This window comes from Silene latifolia, chromosome 5 (genome assembly GCF_048544455.1).
Source record: "Silene latifolia isolate original U9 population chromosome 5, ASM4854445v1, whole genome shotgun sequence".
Lineage (NCBI taxonomy): Eukaryota > Viridiplantae > Streptophyta > Magnoliopsida > Caryophyllales > Caryophyllaceae > Silene > Silene latifolia.
Genome location: NC_133530.1, coordinates 14829456 through 14854089, shown reverse-complemented (window position 1 = coordinate 14854089; position 24634 = coordinate 14829456). Strand labels below are relative to the sequence as shown.

The window sequence follows — 24634 nt, the reverse complement described above, 5'->3', positions numbered from 1 at the left end:
TCTCACAAAATAAGTACTTGTATAAATAGCACATAACACATGACATAATGAAAAACCCCATAGCTTAAGGGATACTCCATGTATATATTATATTATATTTATATAACTTTAATTGAAAGTACAGCAGCAATACAAGACGAGGGTCAAACATGCTTATTTATTTAGGTATAATTATATTATAAGAGTAGAACTAGTTTGATTGTTAATTTGCCCTCATTATTTTATAATGACTTGTATGCTTAATAGGAATAGTATATATTGAGAGCAGCCTTAACGGACAAGGCTGAATGTGGCTACAACTTTGGCCTTGTTTGGGATACTCTCATCGATCTCGGCATTCACTCTAGTCTTGGTAGCAGGGTCTACGGCGTTGGATTTTGATTCACTCTCGCTCAAATACATACGAATTTGTTCGAAATCCAAACCATCAATGACTGATTTCGGCCCACAAGTAACGTAAACCTGTAATAATCATTTACGGGTAACATATAAATTTGTATAGAACTGAAAAATGCGTATAATTAACAACCTTATCAAATACGGAGTATAATTCATTTATTGATAGCATATAAAAAATATATTCTTTGCTCTCTCTAAATTGTACTCTAATCTATGCCCACTAAGTATAGGATAAGAAACAAAAAAGGAAAGAAATAAATGTATTTATTGTAAAGAAAAGTAAAAGTAATAGGATATTCCAATTTCCCATAAAAACATCAATTAATTCTTTCCTTTTTTGTTTTCTTATCCTATGCCTAGTGGGCATAGGTTAGAAAAACCGATTTAATAATAATAATAATAATAATAATAATAATAATAATAATAATAATAATAATTAGCTTTGTTTCTCGGCTCCCCACCAATTTCATATAAACTCTTATTTTTCTTTTAATGAAAGCTGCGTGCATCCTTTTATAATAATAATAATAATAATAATAATAATAATAATAATAATTAATAATAATAATAAAAGTTTTGATAATTAGCTTTGTTTTCGTTAAGGGAGTGGGGGTTCAGATTGTATGTCGGCTGCATACTAATTTCTTGTAAAATTTTTGATAATTTTTAATAAAAGTTCTAGTCTTTTTAAAAAAAATAAAAATAAATAATAATAATAATAATAAAAGTAGTATGTACCTTGTTTGGTGACTGTTGGGTATTAGCAGGAGCATCCCAGGCCAAAAGCCAGCCACACTGAAGGCCAACCGCATTAATTCCATTATAAACGACCGCGGCCTTGGAGCCAAAATCGCCATCGCCCAAGTGGGAAAACGTAACTGACTGACCGGGCGCAATTGTTGGAGGAAACCTAGTAGCAACATTACCAGACCAATCTATTGCTGAATTAAGTTTCATCTCTGCCAAGGTCTGGTTAGTCAGCGTGACTTGTGCCCCATTCTGCGGCTGCGTCTTCGGGTTGGTTGAGTTTTGCACTTGGGCTGAAGCCATCTCTTGCTTACTACTTGTCTTAACTGTCATTTTTCAAATAGGGAGACATAGTCAGTAGCAGAATGCCAGAATCACGACGCAAAATATTTTAGCAGGACTAACTATTAATGTAACAATGTAAATTAAAAATCAATTCAAAACTTTGTAGACATTTCGGACTACTAGTAGATATCATTTACTACGTTAATTACTACGGTAAGTACGTTAGCGTGACTATATGTTAATGAAATAAGGTAAATTAGAAAACAAATCAAAAATTTTATTGTCACGATGTGACATTTTGGAAAAGTAAACATTACATCGGTGAGTGAGTACTGATCGGTTTAAATGTCTTGCTTTGAAGGCTTGTGTGTTGCTCTACGTACCATTATTATTTCCTTGCATTTATATAGGATACACCATCTTCCTCCATGCATGGGAATATAACAAGGCATCATTGCCTTTAAATTAATTAATCTTTTTACTGCCCTTATCCTTATCAAGAATCAGAATCACTTTTTTTTCCTTAGTGTCTACCACTTCTTCAAATCTTGCGTTCGCCTCTGCATTATTGCCTATAAAATTCTTTTTATTGCCCTTATCCTTGTTAAGAATCAGAATCACTTTTTTTCCCTTAAAGTGTGTACCTTTTTTCTTCAAATCCTACGTCCGCCTTTGCATCATTGCCTATAAGATTAATCTTTTTATTGCAATTATCCTTATCAAGAATCAGAATCACTTTTTTTTTCCCTTAAAAGTGTCTTCCACTTCTTCAAATCCTACGTCCGCCTCTGCATTATTGCCTATAAAATTCTTTTTATTGCCCTTATCCTTATCAAGAATTAGAATAACTTTTTTTTATCTCTTGAATTCTGCATGTGGAAATTTTTTCTTTCGTTCTTTCTTTGTATTTAGGAATCTGTAGTGGTGGCCATGAGTATTGGTTCACGCACTAACTACCAAAATATTGTAGGAATAATTCGAGGATATCATCATGAAGTCTTTTATTGTAAAATTTGAAATAATATGGTATCAGCGCTTCTCGCTCAGCCTCTCGCTCTTAAGACCTAAAATACAAAATTTTGTCGCCTATTGGTGGGCTAATGAATTATGAAGCTCACCGGTGGGATTTTCAATGATTTACTTATTTGCTTTATTTTCTGCTGAATTTTAAAAAAAAAATTAGGAATTGCTTTTTATTCTTCGTCGATGTTACTGTACTCCAATTTAATGTGCAGTAACCCCATGGCTATTGGTTGGATTTATGGTGGCTCGCGCCATTTCCATATTTCCTGACTAGTGTTTGATTTGGTATTGCTACACCTATTTGTGAGCATACTGCCTTTATTTCGTATTACTTCCATTTGATAATTTTTTTGGTCAAGTTCGAAAAATTGTGACGTTCTTGACATTGAAAATCTCAACGAGTTCGAAAACATGCGACGTTCTTGTTTAGGTTGTGTTTTATTGAATTTTAAAGAGTTCGAAAAGAATGACGTTCTCTTTCGATTTGATGATTTGTGCCGGGTTCGAAAAATCGCGGCATTCCTGGCAACACGAAATTTCAACAAGTTCGAAAAAATCAGTGTTCTTTCGTTTGAATTTTGACGGGTCCGAAAAGTTACGACGTTCCCGTCAGACTAAGACCGAAAAAGTTTGAATATTTCTTCTTTCATGTTATTGACTAGCTTAGAACCCGTGCAAAATTGCACTGACATGTATAGATAAAGTTTTACAATTTTATATTGATATCATTAGTAATTAATAAGAGTATATAACATTTTACGCAAATGATCTACATTAGATTAAAATTAACTTGTTACTTCAGTGCGTTAACCATAAACTGATTCAACATTGACATGGAAGATTGACCTATATATAAAAAAAAAGATATATTATATTCTTCGCCGTAATGGATTAACCAAAAAAATTAGGGTGATGCTCATTCATGGACACAAATGACCATTTTATCCGTTTTATTTCAATTCTCTCTCTATTTAATTCCACCATCTCCCCCACTCTTGCCACCACCTTACCACTGCCTTTCCCGACCAACTTGCCGCCAACCACAGAATGATCGACCACCTCTGGCCACCAACGTCGACCATCTCAGGCCACCACCATCGACCATTTACCTCGGACTTTTTGCTTCAAGGCTCGTATCGATCACCACCATCCCCTACGGCCTAGCACTTACTCACGACCACCAATCTCGTTTATAGCCCCACGACAACCACATCCCACGGCCCCACACTTACGCGATCGCCGTCCTGCCCTCTGCCCTCCCGGCGACCAGTCACCCCGACCCCAACCACAACTTATTCCATAAGACCCTAATTGTAAAACTAAGTCCAATCAATTTGAATTTAGGTAATTTTGAAGCAAAAAAGTGATGCATTGTTACTTGAATTAGAACAATAATTTGTTCAATATATGAATTAAGTGCATCTCAATTTGGTAGGATTTTATTAGAAGAGAGAATTTTTTTTAGGTCTCTAGGCAAATGGCATACTATGGAAAAGTAATGGAAAAAGGTCCATGAAAGAGTAAAACACGTACATGAAAGAGCAACTACGAAAAATTATATATACTCCCTATCAATTATTTATTTAATTTTTTTAAGTCTTTGAGTGGTATTTTAATCAACTGTAAACATATGATTGAGACGGAGGGGTAACACAAATTGATGGATTACTGGAATGCTCCCTTACAAGGAGTTTTAGCCTGCGAATTTAGGATCGCCTCATAAAAACTGGTAAGTATATACACGCGTTTCCAAAATCAAATTAAACCCGATTATAAATGTAAGATGCGAACAAATATTTTAAGGATGTATTATTAAATCCGATATTTCAAGGAAATAAAAGAAGGACTAAAAAGACCAATAAAAAAATGTCAAGTGTGCATAATCATCAATCTTTTACCCTTATATGAAAAAATGACTACACCAATTTAATCATACATCTATATCATTTTTCTAATAAAATAAAAGTTGGTATTAGAACATCAAAAACTAATTTACGAACAATATTAATCATTAACACTATCCTGTTATTTAAGACCGTCTTAATTTACCCTTATATAAAAATGATTATACCAACTTAATCATACATCTATATCATTTTTTTAATAAAATGTAAAACGTCTTAAGTTAAGACGTTATTAAGCTAGACATACTCCCAAAAATTGTGTCACAGAGTCAGGTTGGTGAGGGGAGGAGGGGTAGGCAAAGTTGTCATAAGGCAGGGGAGGGGTAAGGAAGTCATAGGTCGTGGGAGTAGTCAGGTTAGTGGTTGCGAAGGGGAAGGTTTGCTCATCGAATATGACATGCCGAGACAACAGAATTTTACCTTAGGCGAGCTCAAGACACCGGTACCCTCTAAGTTAGCGGGGTAGCCTAAAAAACCACGAATAGATCGAGGTTGAAGTTTGTGATGGCGCGTGACGGAGGTGTTTGGGTAACACAAGCAACCAAAGACTCGTAAGTGGTTATAGGTTGGGTGGCGAAGGAAGAGAGTGGAAGCGGGGGATCGATATGATAGAAGTTTGGAGGGAAGAACGTTGTGAAGATAGGTAGCGGTGTGAAGTGCATCGACCCAAAATGTGGGGGAAAGGGGAGCATGAAGTAAAAGTGTGAGCATTATTTCATTTAGGCGACGTATCATGCGTTCCGCTTTACCGTTTTGAGGTGATGTATGTGGACACGAGAATCGGAGAGTGAGCCCGTGATGTTGGGCAAGGTTGTGAAAGGATGAGTTATCAAACTCCCGGCCCATGTCACACTGAAAGCTTTTAATTTCTTTTGAAAATTGAGTGGTGGTCAAAAATTTAGCAATCGACCATGAAATTCATGGATTATTTATCGAATTTTTCGAGGTTATCGCGGCCATATTTCAAGCGATATTTGCCACATTGAGAAAAAAAATGGTGCCCCCTAAAGAAAAACTCTGCGTCTGCCACTACCAACAAGTGACTCGTTGGTGGATGGTCCACCAACAACACTAGTGGTCAGGGCAATAAGTGGCCGGTGTGGGACCGCAACAGTGGTTAGGTGGTGGTGGATATTGGTACTCTAGGGGGTGGAAGAATGGGTGCGGATTGTGCAGAGATTTGAAGATATGAGAAGGGTAAAAGAATTATTATTTGACTCAAAGAAATACTAACAGCGGGAATGCGGTGTTTTATTACTTTTACACTCCCAAACCCCCATACAAATACAATTAGTAGATTATACAACCAGTTGTATACGGTTGTATGGTGTAGAATCCGAGCTGTGTACTAAATTTTCGAGTTTTATTAAAAAGAATCTGAGCTATACTTTAAAGTTTTTGAACTCACACACTTAAACATAAAAAAAATAAACTCTTACAAAACTCGATAAAATTGCATATAAGCTCGGGTTAATGTATATGGTTGTACAATGCTTATTATACAACCAGTTGTATAGTAATATTTGTGATACAAATACCCGTTTAAATGAACAACTCTTATATAAAACCATGTTACATAGGTATTATTATAAAATAAGTGATTATTTAATAAATAATCTCCGTTAAAATAACTTTTATTAATTATCACTTCCCATAATAAGGCATTAATGTCTTTTGTTATATGGTTTTACAGTTAATATTGTAAAATCGTTCTACAAGAGACTTTACTCAACGAATTCGTTACGCAATTATAAATAGATTCACCCATGTATTATAAAAATAACAATAATACTTATTATATTATTTTAATTGAAAGCAAAGCAATACAAGAGGAGGGCCAGAAGCATGCATGATTATTTATTTATTTAGGTAATACTATAATTATAATTAAGTAAAGCTAGCATAGAATTGCTAGGTTGATAGTAAAGTGACCCCCGTTATTTAATTACTTGAATGCTTGATAGTAATATTGATAAATCTTTAGGGCATAACGCCGAACGCGGCTGCGACAGTGGCCTTCTCTGGGGTCAGGTCATTGACATTGGCTTCGGCTTTGGTCTTGCTAACAGGGTCTTCGGCTTTAGATTCTGTTGAGCTTTCCCTCAAAAGCCTACGAATTTCGGTGAATTCGATACCATCAATGACAGATTTTAGGCCGCAATCGACGTACACCTACATGAGGAAACAATTAGTAGTCTTCAAAATACTTCTATCAAACAATGGTATAAAAGAGGATACGTAGAACGGTAGAAGTATCAAATCTCATTTACAACGATCATGCTGTTATACTTGTCGTTTTACAAGCTCCTACATTTTATTTCTTAATTATACTTCGTCCGTTCCATTAATTTCTTTACGTTTAGTTTTTGCACAAATATTAAGGAGATGTCAAACGATTAGATTGCTGGGAAAACGGCAAAATGCATTCTTCTCTACTACACAAGCCAATATTTTGTTTGTTGTTATTCCTCCTCAAAACATGGCAAAAAGCATGAAAAGTCCTAATTTTTTTTACTATTCATTACCGTCCAAACTATATTTAATTATGCAATTTACCGTTCTTAAAATACCCTTTATTACTAACTAGTTTAAAACTCATTTTATGGGAGGGAAATGGAAAAACCTGTAAAATTTACTATAATACCTCGGCGGCGTGGTGCCCAATTTGAATACCACCCGATTGCATCATCTCATTTTCCTCATTTTTAATGGTGTTTTATGGAAAATAGGCACCTACAGTTCAAAGCTATCCACTAATCAAGGTAATTAGGATTGAAATAATAATGAGAACAATTTCAAAATCCTCTATTTACTAAAAGAATGGGAAATATAGCAAATTACCCCCATAAGTTTGATACTATGTACTTCTTAACTTATAAATGTAGCAAATAGATCCCATAAGTTTCTCCTAAGGTGCAATTCACCACATATCTTATTTTTATGAATGAAATTAATGAAAATTACTAAATTAAATATATTTATTATTATTGAAAGTCAAAATTATTGATTAAATATTAATCCTAACATTCCTAATTATGAGAAAACATGTTCAAATATTTTTTTATTTATTTTGGTGAAAAAATACTCATAATATGAGAATTTTTAGTGAAGTTACAATGAAAAGTTATATGACCAATTTTTTGTTAATAATAAATTTGGCTCTCATTTTTTGTTGAATATGTAAATATTGTATTTAGTTTTTAGTAGATATATTTAAAGTGATTTTTATAATAGAAAATAATTGGTTTTAGTTAAAAAAAAATTGGTAGAAAATTTGATTTGAGCTTAATTACACATTTTTGGAAACTTATTGGGCTAAATTGTTACGAGTGAAACTTAAGGACTTGAATTGCACATAATACATAAGTTATGCAATTAGTAGATTATACAACCAGTTGTATGCAGTTGTACGGTGTAGAATTCGAGTTGTGTATTAAAGTTTTCGAGTTTTGTTTAAAAGAATTTGAGTTATGCTGTAAAGTTTTTGAACTCACACACTTAAACGTAAAAAATATAAACTCTTATAAAACTCAGAAAAATTACACATAAGCTCGGATTAATGTATATGGTTGTATAATGCTTATTATACAACTGGTTGTATAGTAATATTTGTGTAAGTTATGGGGGTAATTTGCTACATCCCCGCTAAAAGAATAGGCGAATCTAAGAATTTTCCCACTCAAACTACTTCAGCTATTAATTGGGCCTTAATATGTTTAGTAGTTATTCTCACGTTTTGGGCTTAACATTTTTGCTAATTCTATATTATATACAAATCTTGGCCTACCTTATATATAATTCTTATTTGTAAATGTTTATACAAAAATATATTCTAACAAAGTACTTTAAACTATTATTAATTTTACGTGTGACATATGAACCAAAAATTTATCTTAAATATTATGTTTATTTGTTGACTCTTAAAACAAAATTTAATATTTAATTATTATTCAGTATATGCTAATTTCTTTATATATCATGATCTAAGAATCCGTGCATTCGCACAAGATCTAAACTAGTTAGTCTTTAATAAATTCGGATTTTCTAACATGTGCCCTAAGGGCACATGATAATAATCTAATTAGGGAAATATTGTTGTGAATATTTCATGATAAATTAGAGTTGAAACTCATATTTACCATAATTAGTGTAATAATCTTGAAAATATTCCTCTATTTAGTTTATTAACATTTTTTAATTTGAAATTTGGTGGAGGGAAATGAAAATGCTAACTAAATTATCATTATACGGTTATATCCTGAGTAGTAACGAAATTCAGTACCATCAAGTGATGTCATCTCATTTTCCATATTAAAACAATATCTTACCTTGTTTGGGAATTGATCACTTTCAGCAGGAGCATCCCAAGCCAAAACCCAGGCACAAGGATGCATGTTAGGATTAAAACCATCATAGATGACCGCACCCGTGGAGCCAAACTCGCCATCGCTAAGATGGTTAAACATAACAGACATATTTGGTAGAATAGTATCAGGGAAACCCGGACTAGCGGGAGTCCCAGACCAATTGATTGAACGACCCAATGTCATAGCAAATGAGGTTTGGTTAACCACGGTGGCTTGAGCCCCATTTTGCGGCTGACCTGCCGGGCTTGCTGCCTTTCGCACTTGAACTGAAGCCATAGTCCCTCGCTTGCAATTTGGCCTTCAACTGTAATTTATCAGAAACATAATCACTTATTTTTTTCAAAATGCAAACTCGAACTATAGATAATATTCTCCCGTCCCAGTTAGTTATTTACCTAGAAAGAATGGTTTATTTGTTTTGTGGTTTATTCGCAAGTGAGATATTGACAAAATGGAAGAATGTTCATTACTCTAAGCGGTTACTCCTCCTATCACCGATTGTTTTAATGATTGAATGTAACATGCATCAACACGATAATTACCTCGACGAGTACTGAATACTGATCGCTGTGATTGTCTTGCTTTCAAAGCTCTTTGACTTGCTCTACGCAAACCCATTTGCATCTATATACTACTTTACATCTTCAGTGCCTTGAAATATCTTAAGGCATCAAATTTAATTTTTTTATTCCTTTACCTTATCGTTATCAAGAATCGGTAAAATTCTCTAATCTTTGTTATTGGTTGACAAGGGGATTATAATACTTTTTCAATTTTAAAAATGAATTTCTTTATCGTATCTGTTACTTTGTTTTTAAGACATTTGCAACAATAAAAAGATCTACCTTTAAAATTGATATTATTCCATTTATCACTCCACAACAATAAAATATTTTTATCAAAAGACGACTTTTTTGTGTGAAACTCATCCTATGACCACCCACAACAACAAAAAGATCTCAATCTAAAGTTGATAATTTCACAATAATTCCCCCACAATAACAAAAAATGAGTTTCACAAAAAATCATTTTATGATAAATTTTTTTTGTTACTGTGGAGGAGTGAATTTGAAAATATCAACTTTAGAAATGGATCTTTTTGGGGTGATTTCCGTACATAATGTTGTGAGATAAAATAATTCTCACTATATGGTTACTTGAAAAATAATTCTCACCATATAATTAAACTAGGTTTGGATAACCCGATGTAAAAGGATTGGAAAGAACATTATACTTATTTTCTAGAGGTATTGTCTTGTAAGAAAATTATTCCCTCCATATTGTTACTTTATTTTTATTTATTTTTTAATTTTAAGAAGACATATTTAGGTATATATTATAATTATTTGCCATATAATATTATATAGTAATAAAATTTAAATTAGAATTATGATAAAAGAATATAAAATATTTTGTTTTTTATTTGAGCATATTAATATTAGTTTAAAAACAACTTTTCCATAGACTTATTTTGTGTGCTCAGAATGTATATTTTCATCATTTTCTTTTTGCAATAGTTAGCTTTTTTTTTTTAATACAATAAGGCAATTTTTTTACTTTTTACACTTAACACTTGATGTATGACTTATTGCAAAAAAAAAAAAAAGATGTCATAACTCAGACTTGTACTAGCTTCGCTATTAAATTTTAATCCGAACATTTTGAACACACATATAAATAAAGCTAAGAAAAAAGCGTGAGTATATTTTTAAGTAATATTAATACACATAAAAAATACATTTTAATTTTTTTTTATCATAATTGTAATTAAAAATTATAGTATCAATATGTAGGGAATAATTTTGTTTATAAGACAATACTTAAGGAAATTTCAATTTTATTGTTCTTTCCATTCCTTTGCTTTCGATTATCCAATCCTACCTCAACTATAAGGTGGGAATTATGTTTCAAGTAGCCATATGATGGGAATTAATTTGTCTCACAGCATTATGCAACAATTTTATTGTTCTTTCCATTCCTTTGCTTTGGATTATCCAATAATCCTACCTAACTATATGGTGCGAATTATATTTCAAGTAGCCATATGATGAGAATTAATTTGTCTCATAGCATTATGCAAGGAAATCACCCATCTTTTTGTTGTTGTAGACTTCTAGGTGCTCACAATGAGAGAATGATTGCCTTTTATTGTCTTAATTGTCCAAGTGACATGAAGTTTGTTGATTGTTGTTGTATAATGTTTTTTGGGGAAAAATTCATTTTATGATAAAATGAGGTGGATAGGTTGAGAACCCACAAAAACAACAAAAACTTTTTGTTGTTGTGGATGCTCTAATATGATGAATTCCACAAAAAGTCGTCTTTTGATTAAAAAAAAAAGATTTGTTGTTGTGTGGCAATGAATGGGAAAATATCAACTTTAGAAATAGATCTTTTTGTTATTGTGGATGATTTTATTATCTTTTTGTATAATATAGGAGAGACGGAAGGATGTAATGGGAGATTTAGAATCCATTAAAATTTATTGTTATTGTGTAAATTTTTTGTATAAAATATCATCTTGATGTGAATAGGTTGATGGCCCACAAAAAATAATAAACACTTGTTGCTGTTGTGGATGCTTTAAGTAATTAAGTTATTAAGATTATTAACTCGTACAGCGTATGAGCATTCAAACTAGTTAATATGAGTGAGAGCATTTCCAATGGTATTATAAAAAGACATGTTTGCAATTTTGATAAATTTTCAAGCTACTTGCTTACAATCGGAACAACGAAAAACTAACCCACTTGCAAACAAAATTGGCTCCGACGAGCTATTAGCTTGAAATTAAATAACTTACTTTCAATTGGGTAATTGAGATAATATGGAACCATTCAAGCTATAAGGTAGTTTAAGCTTACCATTGGAAGAATATTTAATTTGGAAGCAATGTGACTAGAAATGTTGGCATGCCAAGTTAAGTTACAAGGAATTGTAGTTTACCATTGTGAATATTATTCTCTATTTTACATGTAAGTTCCCCTGAAATCACTTAGTAATAGGAAAATAAATTGATGACTTATAAAGTAGTGAATTAAATATTTCCATTTCATTTTGTCAATTAGATTACTCGATAAATGTGAATATAACGAGCTCATCCATGATAAATATCACACGTAAAGTCTCAAAAAGAGGAGAGCATTGTCTATCACATGATCCACAAAAATCAAAGAGTTACTCCACTTATTCCCAATAAAATATTGGTATTAAACCTCGTGGAACACATAAAATGGATACTCTTTCCTCCGTATAAGGGCAACCCATGTCCAATAACGAATCTTAACAATAAGCCACTCAATAAGTTTTCTTAACCATTCTAGCCCAGAAAAGTAAATTATTCTCCACTTGGAAAACAATATATTGAAGAGAATTATATTGATTCTTTATAAAAAAAAAAAATATTCTCCACTTGAAGAGAATTATATTGATTCTTGATAAGGGTAAAGGGATATAAATATTATTTTCCACTTGGAACATAATATATTGGAGAGAATTATATTGATTCTTGGTAGGGGTAAAGGAATATAAATTATATTCTCCACTTGGACAATAATAGCACACACTTAAAAAAAAGGTTCAAGAGCGCTTTACAAAGTTAAAACTGGTTAATTTCAAAATTAATTAATGATAGGAGAACTATTTTTATAACTTATAAAATAGTAAAATATATTCCTCCTCGTTTTATAAATTTTAACACTCTTAAAACCACATAGATTTCATAACAAATTTTTTTTTTTAAACCCTAAAGTTGAGTTCACTTGAATTATGTAAATCAATCGCACCCAAATTAGCAATACAACGGGGTAGCGAACTCAAGTCCTTGAGAACGCTATGACCTATAGGACATAAATGGACGATCTCCTAGCAACACAGTTTAGTTTCTTTTTGCCTTCATTTTTTATTGGTCTTATTATGATTTTCTTTGGTATATTGAAAGTTTTTCACTTTCGTTTACCGCTTCACATCCGAGAGGATGTTATAGGTTGATTTCGGTTAACCTAGTTTCTTTACCTTATCAAAAAAAATAGCTAGACAATTTGACGATATCGTCGATCACAAGATAAAATTCGCTTCTTCCTCCTTTTTTACGCTGCAGCTCCTCGACCAGCTCCTCACAGTCACTCTCCACCACAATGTCAAAGTAGCCCATTTGTCGCGCCTTCTAGACTCAATCCAATAAAAATCGCTTCCGCTTCCGCAGCTCTTGGCTCCAGCTCCACTCTTGGACATTCCGCCTAACTCCAGAACGCCCATCCTAAATCATCTCTACAAACCACCCCAACTTCCATGCCGAGCCCCTCCTTATCCCGAGCATCGATATTGATTTTCAGTTCTCCCTCTCTCTGTCTCTTCCACCTACCACGCTCATCAACCCCCTCGCCATTACTACTTCCCAAACTCATGTCCACTCTACCATCAACACTCGTACAACCCTCCATCTCCCTCACTAGCTCTCACACTCTCCTAACTACCCACTCTCCTCGAACATTCCGCCTAACTCCACAACGCCCATCCTAAATCATCTCTACAAACCACCCTAACTTCTATGCCGAGCCCCTCCTTAACCCAAGCATCGATATTGATTTTCAGTTCTCCCTACCTCTGTCTCTTCCAGCTACCACGCTCATCAACCCCCTCGCCATTACTACTTCCCGAACTCTTGTCCACTCTACCATCAACACTCGTACAACCCTCCATTTCCCTCACTAGCTCTCGCACTCTCCTAACTACCCACTCTCTTCGAGCTCGAATATTGTCGAAGATCACCATATTCCTTATTTCCCAAGTCACCCACGCCCCCATCATGAACAACTCTCTCTAGACCTCATCAAAGTCTCTCCACGCATCCTCCATCCATTCCCTCACCACCTCATAACCCATCTCCGACTTCACTTTAAGCTCCAACCCTTCCCAAATCCCTCCACCCACCCACAACCCCTAGTAAGACGGAGATAAATCTCCACCTCACTGCAACAAATCGGACAAGAGCATATCATGGACTGAACTCTCGAAGAAAAGTTCCGTCTTGTAGGAGTAGCCTTGTAGCAAAATTGCCAGAAAAAACTTTAGCTCGGGGCAAATCGTGCGCACTCCATATACAGTTCGACAACCATTGCTCTTTTCGATCATCTGAGTGTCCCTCCTCCCCCAACTCCCATAAGCACTTTATAAGCCGTCTTCACCGAATAAAATCCTATCTTCTCCTATTCCCAGCGCCAAAAGTCATCCGACTTAGTCGATCTAATCCGAATATTAAAGATTCATTCTTGCTTGAAGAGCAAAAATAGGCCTGTGACTTTCGGAATATCCCAATCCGTGCCATTATCAAGAAGGAGATCAACAACTTTCATGTCCTCATTCGCATCGCTTGTAGTAGATATATAAAATTATAACCATACGGGTTTGGATACATGGTATCCAGGGATGAACCCACACCTTCGTACTAAGGTTGTTCCTAATCCTTCTCCTAACCCCAAATCTCAGGATGTCTCTTGTTTCCCAAATACTTCTCCAAGTGTAACTTGGATTAATATGCAGTTCAGCTTGCAAACACAAGGTATGATCTGAGGAAAATATTTTGCCCCAAGAACACGCACCATAAGACTATTAAAATCTGTCATCAACCTCCCAACTTGTTTACCAAGAAGCGCCTTATTAAAACCATTATAATCCCTAAATCTATGGTCGCCAAACCTCTTCGACTTACATAATCGATTCCAAGCCATCCAAAAAAAATCTTCTGTAACACCCCGCCCTAACCTAGGATCGGGAGCAGTCACTCACGATAACTCGCCAGGCTGTGTTCATGGCCCATAGATCAACATGGGTCCTTTCCAACGTATCTTGTTCTCACTCATGCGCATCCCGAGACCTTCCTAGGAGGTCACTCATCCTAAGACTACTCCCAGCCAAGCATGCTTAACTGTGAAGTTCTTTCGCATTGATAACCAGAAAACAAAGTGCACTTTGTTGATATGAGTAGTACTTTCAATCCCTTTAAGCACTAGTCAGATTTTAAGCCTATCAATAGACCTCTTCAAGGGGAACCTCACCCGAATAGTGTCTTCAGTTCACTGGAGTAATACAGCTTCGACTTATTATTCTCCGAGCTCCACCAAAATCGAGACACAAGGGAGCGAAGTTCATCACAAAAGTTAGACGAGAGTTTGAACACACTCATAGCGTATGTATGGATTGATTCGGCAACAGCCTTTATCAATACCTCACTACCTGCTTTCGACAAGAGCATCTTCTTCTACCCCTGCAAGTTCAAGCATAATTTGTCTCGGACCACATTAGATAATGCCCTCTTCGAATGACCCATCGTCGTTGGTAGACTGAGGTATCTGTCCTACTCTTCTACAACTCTCACACCCAGCCATCCCCCAGTTGCTCACATCTTACATGTAATACTCCACTGAACCGAAGACGTTATTCAGGTGGGGTACCCCCTTGAATTGGTCCATTGATAGGCTTAAAATCTGACTAGTGCTTAAAGGGATTAAAAATACTACTCATATAAAAAAAGTGCACTTTCTTTTCTGGTTATCCATGCAAAAGAACGCCATAGTTAAGCGTGCTTGGCTGGGAGTAGTCTTAGGATGGGTGTCTCCTGGGAACGTTCACGGGATGCGCATGAGTGAGGACAAAATGCGCTAAAAAAGACCCATGTTGATCTGTGGGCTATATGTACACAACCTGACAAGCTGCCGTGAGTGACCGCTCCCAGCCATAGGTTTGGGCCGGGGTGTTACATTACAACCTAACAAACGCATGACATTCTCCCCTTGGAAAATACTTCCTCTGATCTCGGTCATTTGTTTAGCTATTACTTTTTTTAGAGTATTTCACTCATTTGTTTACCTTTTTATATTATGAATTTTTTTTACGGACAATTTGATCATCCATAAGTATTATGATCTACTTATCAACCAATAACAACCATCACAAGTGGTCTTTCCCCTTTTCTTAGTCTTTGTGTCAATACGAAAAGTAATAATTGACCAGAACCTCCCTATATACTAAGAGAATAAAAACTATGAAAGTTTTCCCTCCAAAGTGTTACTTAAATAAGGAAACAACCCATCTATATGGGTAGCATTATAATTAATTAAATAAGGAAACAAATAAATTTATTTTTCATTAAACCATTATCCTTACATTAAACTATACTCTTTTCATTAAACTCTAATATAATTTTTTTAATCGAAATAAAATATGGTTTGAAAATTAGAAAATAAAATCATTAAACCAATTATTTCGATTTGTTTTGCCGATCAAATTTTTTTTTTCCTCAAATCAAAATGCAACGAGGTGAAATAAAATTAATGAGATGTCAATTTATTTTGGATAAAAAAACTCAATTAATGGGTATTATGATTATATCCACTTATCTTATCTAATTTTAGTAATAACGTCATCAGTTAATGCTGATGGTTTAACTGAATGCAGTAATATAATATTATTTTTAAAAATAATGATGACAAAATATTATTATTATTTTTTTTTTGAAAAAACCCCAAAAATGAGATTACGAACTTGCTATTAACTCAGCTTTCGCAATATTCATGATGCGTCAAGGAATAGTCTAAGAGCATCTCCAATGGACAGCTACAACACGTTGTAGCTTGATTTGTCAATACGGTTTTTTAAGCTATTTTGCTCTTCGACTACATACTGCTCCAACGGTTGGCTACAACACTTTCTAGCTGTATGGGTCCTACAATAGAATTTTCCTCCAATTATAAATTTTACTTTTTATTTTATTTTTATTTTTTAAAATCAAGCTACATGCTTGGTAGAGCTACAATGCTCATAAGCTACATCAATCTTTCCTCACTCCAATGGTAAGCTACTTGCTTGCTATTTTATAAAAATTGCAAGCAAGTCCCTAGAGCAAACCATTGGAGATGCTCTAAGGTATCGAAGAAATTCTCTATTTACTAAAAGAATAGGTGAAACTTTAGATTTTCCCGCTCAAATCATTTCACCTATAAATTGGGCCTAACACTTTGGTTATTCTATATAAATATTGGGCCTTTGTAGAGAAAAAATATATTCAGTAAATTATTTTGGACTACCATATATATTTTATGTGTGTTAGATTCTACAAATATATTTTCAAACTAATATATTTTGCTCATTTTATGTCGAACTTTAACCATAATTGTATCTTAGATAGAAATATTATATTTAAGAATATTCTCTATCACCAAACACATGAAAATACAACACGAAAATATAAATAATGTAATTTTACCTCTTAATACTAAATATAATAATTATAGACTATAACACTTAATTTAAAGTTTAATTACTGAATGTTAATTTCTCTACACATCACAACCTAAAAAAAACCATGTATTTGCACGAGATCTACACTAGTGAATGGAGTAATAGATTAAAGAGAATTATATTGATTCTTGATAATGATATTCCACCATCTCCACGTGGAAAATAAAAGATTAGAGATTTATACTGATTCTTGATCAAGATAAGGTAAAGAATAAAAAAAATTAAATTTAAAGGCAATGATGCCTTAAGATTTTTTTTTTTTTTTTTTTTGACAGCTCCTTAAGATATTCCAAGGCATGTATATAAATGCAAATGGGTTGGCGTAGAACAACACAGAGAGACGAAAGCAAAACAATCAATCACACGGATCCAGTGTTCAGTACTTGTCGAGGTAATTACCGGATTGATGCATGTTACATTCTATTAATTAGTAAATAATCGGTGATAGGAGGAAGGAAGTAACCGACTATTTGACAAATTTATCGGTGTTTTAGGGTTTGTTTCAAAATAATTGAGGTCAATGAATCAGCTTTTTTTTTTTTTTTTTTTTTTTTTTTTTTTTTTTTTCATGCTCTTAAGTAAAACCACCACTAATTCATGTAGCGGCTTACCCATTTTCATAAAAAAAAAAAAAAAAAAAAGGTAATGCTTTTGTCCCTCTACTGGTAAAGCCTCTACTTACCGCTACTTTTACTAGTGACACCATAGACCAATCTTGCCCATTCTGCCTAAGTAAAACGGTAAAGCCGCTACTTCAATTAGCGGCTTTACCCTTTTACATAAACTCAGCTACAGGTATTGACGTGGACCCATTGCCCCAAATTAGTTTAAAACAAATCCCATATTGACAACTAGTTTGTTAAATAGCCTTATAAGGCCAAAAAGTTCTGAGTAACCGCTTAATTTATAGAAGCGGTGAACCCTCTTCTTCATAGATGCAACAGTTATATTTATTTCTTATTACGTCCCATCACTCAAATGTTTATTGGGCTCGAAGAATGGTTAGTGCACATGCTCCCCCACACCATGTGCTGAAGTCCACTTCGTGAGTTATTGGAGGTTGTCAGGAACTCGGGATTTGAACCCGTGACTTTTGGACACACTGGCTCTGATACCATGTTAGATGAAACATCTCGACCAAAACCTTAAGGTGATGGTTGAGGTCCAACAATTATATTTATTTCCTATTACTTCTCATTTTGTCATATATGCAATCAATTAACCGCATAATAAATAAAATATTCTTTCTAGGTAAACAACTTATTTGGAAGGAGGGAATATTATTTATAATTCGACTTTGCATATCTAAAATATGCGATTATGTTTTTGACAAATAACAGTTTTAAAGTCACCTAGCAAGCGAGAGACTATGGCTTCAGCTCAGATGCAAAAAGCAACAAACTTAGACAAGGCGAACGTGTTTCAGCCGCAAAATGGGACCCAAGTCTCCCTGGTTAACCGAACCTCATTTGAAATGACATTGGGTCGTTCAATCAGTTGGTCTGGGACTCCCGCTTATCCTGGTTTCCCTGAAAAAATTCTGCCGAATAGGTTTGGTTTGTTTAGCCATTTGAGCGATGGCGATTTTGGGTCCACGGCCGCCGTCATCTATTATGGTACTAATTCCAACTTCATGCCCTGTGCCTGGGTTTTGGCTTGGGATGCTCCTTCTGAAAGTGATCAAAGCCCAAACAAGGTACGGAATCATTTTTATATTTGTTAATGTTTTGGTTGTTAGTTGTTACATTAACTCCTTAGGGTGTGTTTGGATAGCAAAAGTGGAGGGAAAGGGAGGGGAGGGAGAAGGAGGGAAGAGAAAGGGATGGAAGGGAAGGGGAGGGAGAATGGAGGAGGTCATTTTCCCTCCAAATCTTGCCTTTGTTGGAGAGGAAATAATTTGGCTTGTAGGGGGAAGTGGAGGGATTCATTTTCCCTCCCCTCAAAATCCCTCCACCTCCATTTTGCTAACCAAACAAAGGATTTATCATCCCTTCCTTTCCCTCCCCTCTCTTTCCCTCCAAATCCTCCTATCCAAACAGACCCTTAGGGTGTGTTTGGATAGCAAAAGTAGAGGGAAATGAAGGGGAGGGGGAAGGAGGAAAGAGAAAGGGAGGTAAGGGAAGGGGAGGGCAAATGAAATGTGGGTGTTTAGATACAATTTCTTTCCAAATCTTGCCTATTATGGAGAGATTATGATTTGCCTTGGAGGAGGGAAAATGGAACCCTCCAAATCTCTCCCCCTCTATTTCCCTCCACCCTTATTTGCTATCCAAACAAAGGATTTTCAATCCCCTACTCTCCCTCCCTTTCTTTTCCCTCCAAATCACTCAATCCAAACACACCCTTAGTAAAATTCTAAGGTACACCGAGTCTACAAGATTCCTTTTATTATGGACGATAGTGTGCAATGTTCTCATCAGATAAGGTGTACTGTGTACAATACATTCTGCCTTCCCGTAAAGATAAAAATTTTTATAGCGATAAAGTTGGCGATCTTAAGATATTTAATTAACCGTAGAAAATAATAATTGGATTAATTGAATGAATTGATAACTTAAATATTGTTTACTGTGTACAATACATTCTGCTTTCCCGTAAAGATAAAAATTTTATAGCGATAAAGTTGGCGATCTTAAGATATTTAATTAACCGTAGAAAATAATAATTGGATTAATTGAATGAATTGATAACTTAAATATTGTTGATAATGAGGGATGCTTATATAGCAATTACAAGACGATAATAATCAGAAACTCAACCTAACTAGAATATATATGATAAAGATATAGTTAACACAATTCACACCAAACTCCCCATTCACTTTTTGAAGGTCAAACTTCGAAAAGTTTGACCGTTAATTCACTCAAAACTATAAATAATTGAAAAATAAAAATTACATATTTAGTTTTGTTATGAAAATATCTTTCACAAAATTATATTTTTTGTGACAAATTTCTACGTTTAAAGGACGAAAACTATGGTCAAAGCGTCGCCTCGAAGACCACCCAAAAGCAAATGAGGAGTTTGGTGTGGATTGGAGGGATTAAATTACTAGTATTGGTGCCCGGCTTCGCCCGGGCTACCTCTACTTACTATTAATTTTTTTTTTTCATTAAATAAAATTACTTAAAGTTGTATAACCCATAAATTTATCATTAATATATTTTTTATAACATATCCTAAAATTACGATGAAATAAATTTTTAGACAAATTCACTACTCCCGCTGTTAATATTTTACTCTTATTAATGAAACAATAGTAATAACATTTCACTACTTGCCCGTAATCATTGTTACTTTCATTACTCCCGCCGTAATTATTGTTACTGTCACTACTGTCGCATTAATATTGATAATTTCACTACTCCCGCCGTAATTATTGTTACTGTCATGACTGCCGCATTAATATTGATAATTTCACTACTCCCGCCGTAATTATTGTTACTTTCACTATTGCCGCATTAATATTGGTTATTTCACTACTCCAGTTGTTGTTTCTACCACTCTCACTAATCTCGTTGATAATATTGTTACTTTTACTATTCAAATGAGTGATTACTATCATATAACTATATTCAATGTTACTACAATTCTTTTCTTTACTGACGAAATTATTTTCTTTTACTACTTAGGCATGCAATTTTAAGAGGATTATATATTTATATAAATATATTACATATATGCATTAAATCATATCGAAAGAATTATGCAATATTATATATTATGGAATCTAACTTGAATTATTTATAACCTACTTATTATATTTTGTATGTTAAATAATTAACATCTCTATACATCTAATAAACTATAAAGTTTAATAAAATTGAATAGATTTTCAATTTAATATATAATTTTATGATGATAATAATTAATACCATAAGTGTGCATATTTATAATAATTAATTATTTTATTTTAAAAAAATTGACCATCTTATAGTCTTCTATAAATATTTAGGAAAATTACCAGGTCTTAATTAATTATTTTATTTTAAGGAAATTGACCATCTTAATTAATTATTTTATTTTAAAAAAATTGACAATGTTTAGGAAAATTACCAAGCTTCTATATAATTTAATTTTAACCCAAACTATATAATATTTGCATTGAGATCCCTTAATCGGGTCCATCACACGGTGTTATTGATTTTTAAACTATACAGTATAATTAATTTGTATAACTTTATTTAATTACATTGAAGTCCCTTGGTTTTTGGATTTAATATATAGTATTGATGAGAGTAATTTGCTACATTCCCGTATTTTATAGGTAGTATTGTTTGACAGAACTTGGAGCAGCCTTGACTCACCGGTTAAAGTGTTGCTTTGTGTCCCTAAGGTCACGGGTTCAATCCTAATTGGATCGGCCTCTTGCCAAAATTAATGGCAAGGAAAGGCTTGCCCTTATACGCCTTTGATGTGGGACCCTTGGCCGGATCCTCGCCTAACAAAGACGCCATCCTGCACCAGGCTGTCCTTAGCTTTTTAATTGTTTGACATATCTTTTACAAGTAAATCTAATTGTTTGCTCTTGCAGGTGTTCGTTTTTTGTGGCCCTCAATCCACTATTGAAAGTATGGAATTCAGGGAAATTCGTATGCTTTTGAACGGAAGCTCAACAGAGGCTAAGGCCACAGACACTACTTCCATGACTGCAGCTGAAGCCAATATCCATGACCATACCACAAACAAGGCCACTGTCACAGCCTCTTTCAGCTATATGCCTTAAGATTATCAGTATTTTCTATAATAATAATAATACAGTCATAATAATAACGGTTTTTTCTAACGTGCATCCTAGAAAGACACAATATATAATAAGCTTATTCATATGTGTTCTTAGGGCACACGTTAGAAAAACCGTAATAATAATAATAATAATAATAATAATAATAATATAATAATAATAATAATAATAATAATAATAATAAATAATCCTATCAAGCATTCAAGTCATTAAATAACGAGGGTCACTTTGCTATTAACCTAGCAATTCTATGCATGCTTCTGGCCCTCCTCTTGTATTGCTTTGCTTTCAATTATAATAATAAAATACTTATTAATTATGATAATACATGGGTGCATCTATACTATTTTATTTTCTACCTATTGATTTGTTTTAGCTTGAGCATGATAGCCTTTAACAATAAATTAAATATGAAGAATAACATGTACTCCCTCCGTTCCGGGCATTTGCTTGTCTTTAGTTTGGCATAAAGATCAAAGAAAGAGGAGAAGTTCAATTATTAGATGACAAGTGAATAAACTGAGTGTACTCTGTGTAGAGGATCAAATTGTCCCTAAAAGGCGTTTCTAAAATAGAAAGACAAATAATTGACCGAGATAGAAAAAAATGGAATTGGCAAACAAATACACTACGCCAAATCTCTCATCCTCTCTTTCTCTCATCACCAAACCTCCTCAACAAAAAAACAAATCTCTCATCCTCTCTTTCTCTCATCACCAAACCTCCTCAACAAAAAAACCCAAAAAACAAATCAAACTAAAAAATTCAGACAAACAAATTTTTTCAAACAAACAAATCACTGTCGTCCCCTGACACGACCACCGTGCACCGACCATTCCCCGCCATTGTCCCCTTCCCCACCGTCGCTCTCCCTCAACCTCTCCTCCTCCTCTGACGCCGCCGACCAGCCTCCTCCCTCCTCACAGCCGCCTGCTACCTCCTCCCTTCCACCACGCAACACCACGCGCATCCCCACCACCCACGACCCTGACTTACCACCACACCTTCCTCGCGCATCCCCACCACCACCACTACTCACGGCACACCTCCACCATCCCGACAACACCACCACCACCGTCTGTCCTCTCCTCCACCGTCGTTGCTGTTGTCTTTTGTTTTCTTTTTTTTTTGTTTTGTTTTTTTTTCTTTTTCGTTCCTGTCTTCTCAGATCTGTGGTGTTTTTTTTTCTTTTTTTTTGTTCAAATATGGGGGCATGTATTTTAGGGTTTTTCCCCCTTTGAATGTCTTGTAAATTAGTCCACCACTTTTGGGTTCTATCGGTTTTTCCTCCTAGCACCAATTTTGGGTTCTATCGATTTATTTTTTTTATTTCAAGATCTGTTTTTTGAGATCTTGTTTCATTTTATTTTTTTTTTAAAAACTGTCTCTTGTTATTTCTGGAATTTGTTGTTGTTGTTGGTTGTTTCAGTTTTAGTTCTCGCTTTTTTAGTTTCGGTTTTTTTTTATTTCAAGATTTGTTTTTTGAGATCTAGTATGGTTGGTGTTTTTTTTTTTTTGTAATTACATATTATTTTGTGCTAAAATTATAGATCTTATTTTAAAAAAAATAAAATTACACTTATCGTCATTAAAGTTACACTTTTTTCTGTTACAATAACACTTTTTCCTATTAAAGTTACAATTACACTTTTTTGGTTAAAATTACACTTATTTTTGTTATAATTACAGTTTTTCCTGTTAAAATTACACTTTTTTCTATTACAATTACACTTATTTCTGTTACAATTACACTTTTTTTATTGTTATAATTACTCTTTTTCTGTTAAAATTACACTTTTTTTGGTTAAAATTACACTTATTTTTATTATAATTACACTTTTTTCCTGTTAAAATTACACTTTTTTCTATTACAATTACACTTATTTCTGTTACAATTACACTTTTTTTTGTTACAATTACTCTTTTTCTGTTAAAATTACACTTTTTTTTGTTAAAATTACACTTTTTTCTGTTAAAATTACACTTTTTTTTTGTTAAAGTTACATTTATCTCTATTAAGTTTACCCTCTCAATGACTAAAGTTACACTCTTTGCCTAAAGTTAGACAGACTAATTTGAACTATTTGAACAATTTGGACTAACTAATTTGGTAATTTGGACAATTTGGACTAACTAATTTGGACTATTTGGACAATTTGGACTAACTAATGGAGTTATTTACGACTAAATTTGGACTAAAAATATAATATTTACAACTAAATTTGAGCTAAAATTATACAATTTTGGACTGAAAATACAAAATTTGGACTAAAAATACACTATTTACGACTAAATTTGGAATAAAAATACAATTTTGGACTGAAAATACACTATTTACGAATATGTTTGAACTAATATAACACTATTTACGACTAAATCAAGAGTAAAAATACACAATTTGGACTAAAGTTACACAATTCATTTATTTTGATTCATTGACATTGTGAATTTCAATCATTGTCCACTAAAGTGTAACTTTAGTACATTCATTATGTATATCTTTTATCGTTTTATAAATGTAATTTTATTTCATAAAAGTGTAATTTTATTCCAAAAAAAGTGTAATTTCAGTCCACAAATGTGTAACTTTAATCCACAAATTTATAATTTTAGTCTATAAAAGTGTAATTTTAGTCCACGGAAGTGTAATTTTAGTCCATAAAATTGTAATTTTAATCCAAATTGTATAACTGTAGTCCAAATTTGTGTATCTTTAGTCCATATTTGTGTAACTTCAGTCCAAATTGGTCTAACTTTAGTCCAAAAATGTAACTTTAGTCATTGAGAGGGTAACCTTAGTAGAGATAAGTTTAACTTTAATAATAGAGATAAATGTATCTTTAATGAAGACAAGTGTAATTTGAAAG

General features: G+C 33.6%; 4 protein-coding genes across 5 annotated transcripts in view; 1 reads left to right on the top strand and 3 right to left on the bottom strand.

Moving 5' to 3' along the window:
* Positions 1–24634, bottom strand: part of LOC141656799 (jasmonate-induced protein homolog) — a 239665-nt gene that overhangs the window by 35723 nt on the left and 179308 nt on the right. Inside the window, exon 1 of one of the 2 annotated variants that reach the window (XM_074463853.1) lies at positions 9300–9313. The exons of the other annotated variant lie outside the window; for it this stretch is intronic. The gene's annotated coding sequence lies outside the window, so the exon portion shown is untranslated. Of the gene's footprint in view, positions 1–9299; positions 9314–24634 lie in introns of those variants that run through there. 2 annotated transcript variants of the gene reach the window in all.
* Positions 41–1852, bottom strand: LOC141656804 (jasmonate-induced protein homolog). The gene is made up of 3 exons (XM_074463859.1): positions 1749–1852; positions 1138–1472; positions 41–462 (listed from the first exon to the last, which is right to left on the bottom strand). The coding sequence occupies exons 2-3, from the start codon at positions 1447–1449 to the stop codon at positions 271–273; spliced, it is 504 nt and encodes a 167-aa protein (XP_074319960.1). The 5' UTR covers positions 1450–1472; positions 1749–1852; the 3' UTR covers positions 41–270.
* On the bottom strand, positions 6135–9402 carry LOC141656803 (jasmonate-induced protein homolog). The gene is made up of 3 exons (XM_074463858.1): positions 9268–9402; positions 8687–9029; positions 6135–6530 (listed from the first exon to the last, which is right to left on the bottom strand). Exons 2-3 carry the CDS (start codon positions 8999–9001, stop codon positions 6339–6341), a joined length of 507 nt encoding a protein of 168 aa, XP_074319959.1. The 5' UTR covers positions 9002–9029; positions 9268–9402; the 3' UTR covers positions 6135–6338.
* On the top strand, positions 17312–22123 carry LOC141656796 (jasmonate-induced protein homolog). Its single transcript, XM_074463849.1, has 3 exons — positions 17312–17414; positions 18364–18719; positions 21558–22123. The coding sequence occupies exons 1-3, from the start codon at positions 17330–17332 to the stop codon at positions 21747–21749; spliced, it is 633 nt and encodes a 210-aa protein (XP_074319950.1). The 5' UTR covers positions 17312–17329; the 3' UTR covers positions 21750–22123.

Coding starts and splice junctions, on each gene's coding strand:
- LOC141656796 (XM_074463849.1), top strand. CDS start 17,330: ATGCAAATGGGTTGGCGTAGAACAACACAGAGAGACGAAAGCAAAACA. Junction 17,415..18,363: donor AGTGTTCAGTACTTGTCGAG/GTAATTACCGGA, acceptor GACAAATAACAG/TTTTAAAGTCACCTAGCAAG. Junction 18,720..21,557: donor GTGATCAAAGCCCAAACAAG/GTACGGAATCAT, acceptor TTGCTCTTGCAG/GTGTTCGTTTTTTGTGGCCC.
- LOC141656803 (XM_074463858.1), bottom strand. CDS start 9,001: ATGGCTTCAGTTCAAGTGCGAAAGGCAGCAAGCCCGGCAGGTCAGCCG. Junction 6,531..8,686: donor GTGATCAATTCCCAAACAAG/GTAAGATATTGT, acceptor TTCCTCATGTAG/GTGTACGTCGATTGCGGCCT.
- LOC141656804 (XM_074463859.1), bottom strand. CDS start 1,449: ATGGCTTCAGCCCAAGTGCAAAACTCAACCAACCCGAAGACGCAGCCG. Junction 463..1,137: donor CCCAACAGTCACCAAACAAG/GTACATACTACT, acceptor TGATTATTACAG/GTTTACGTTACTTGTGGGCC.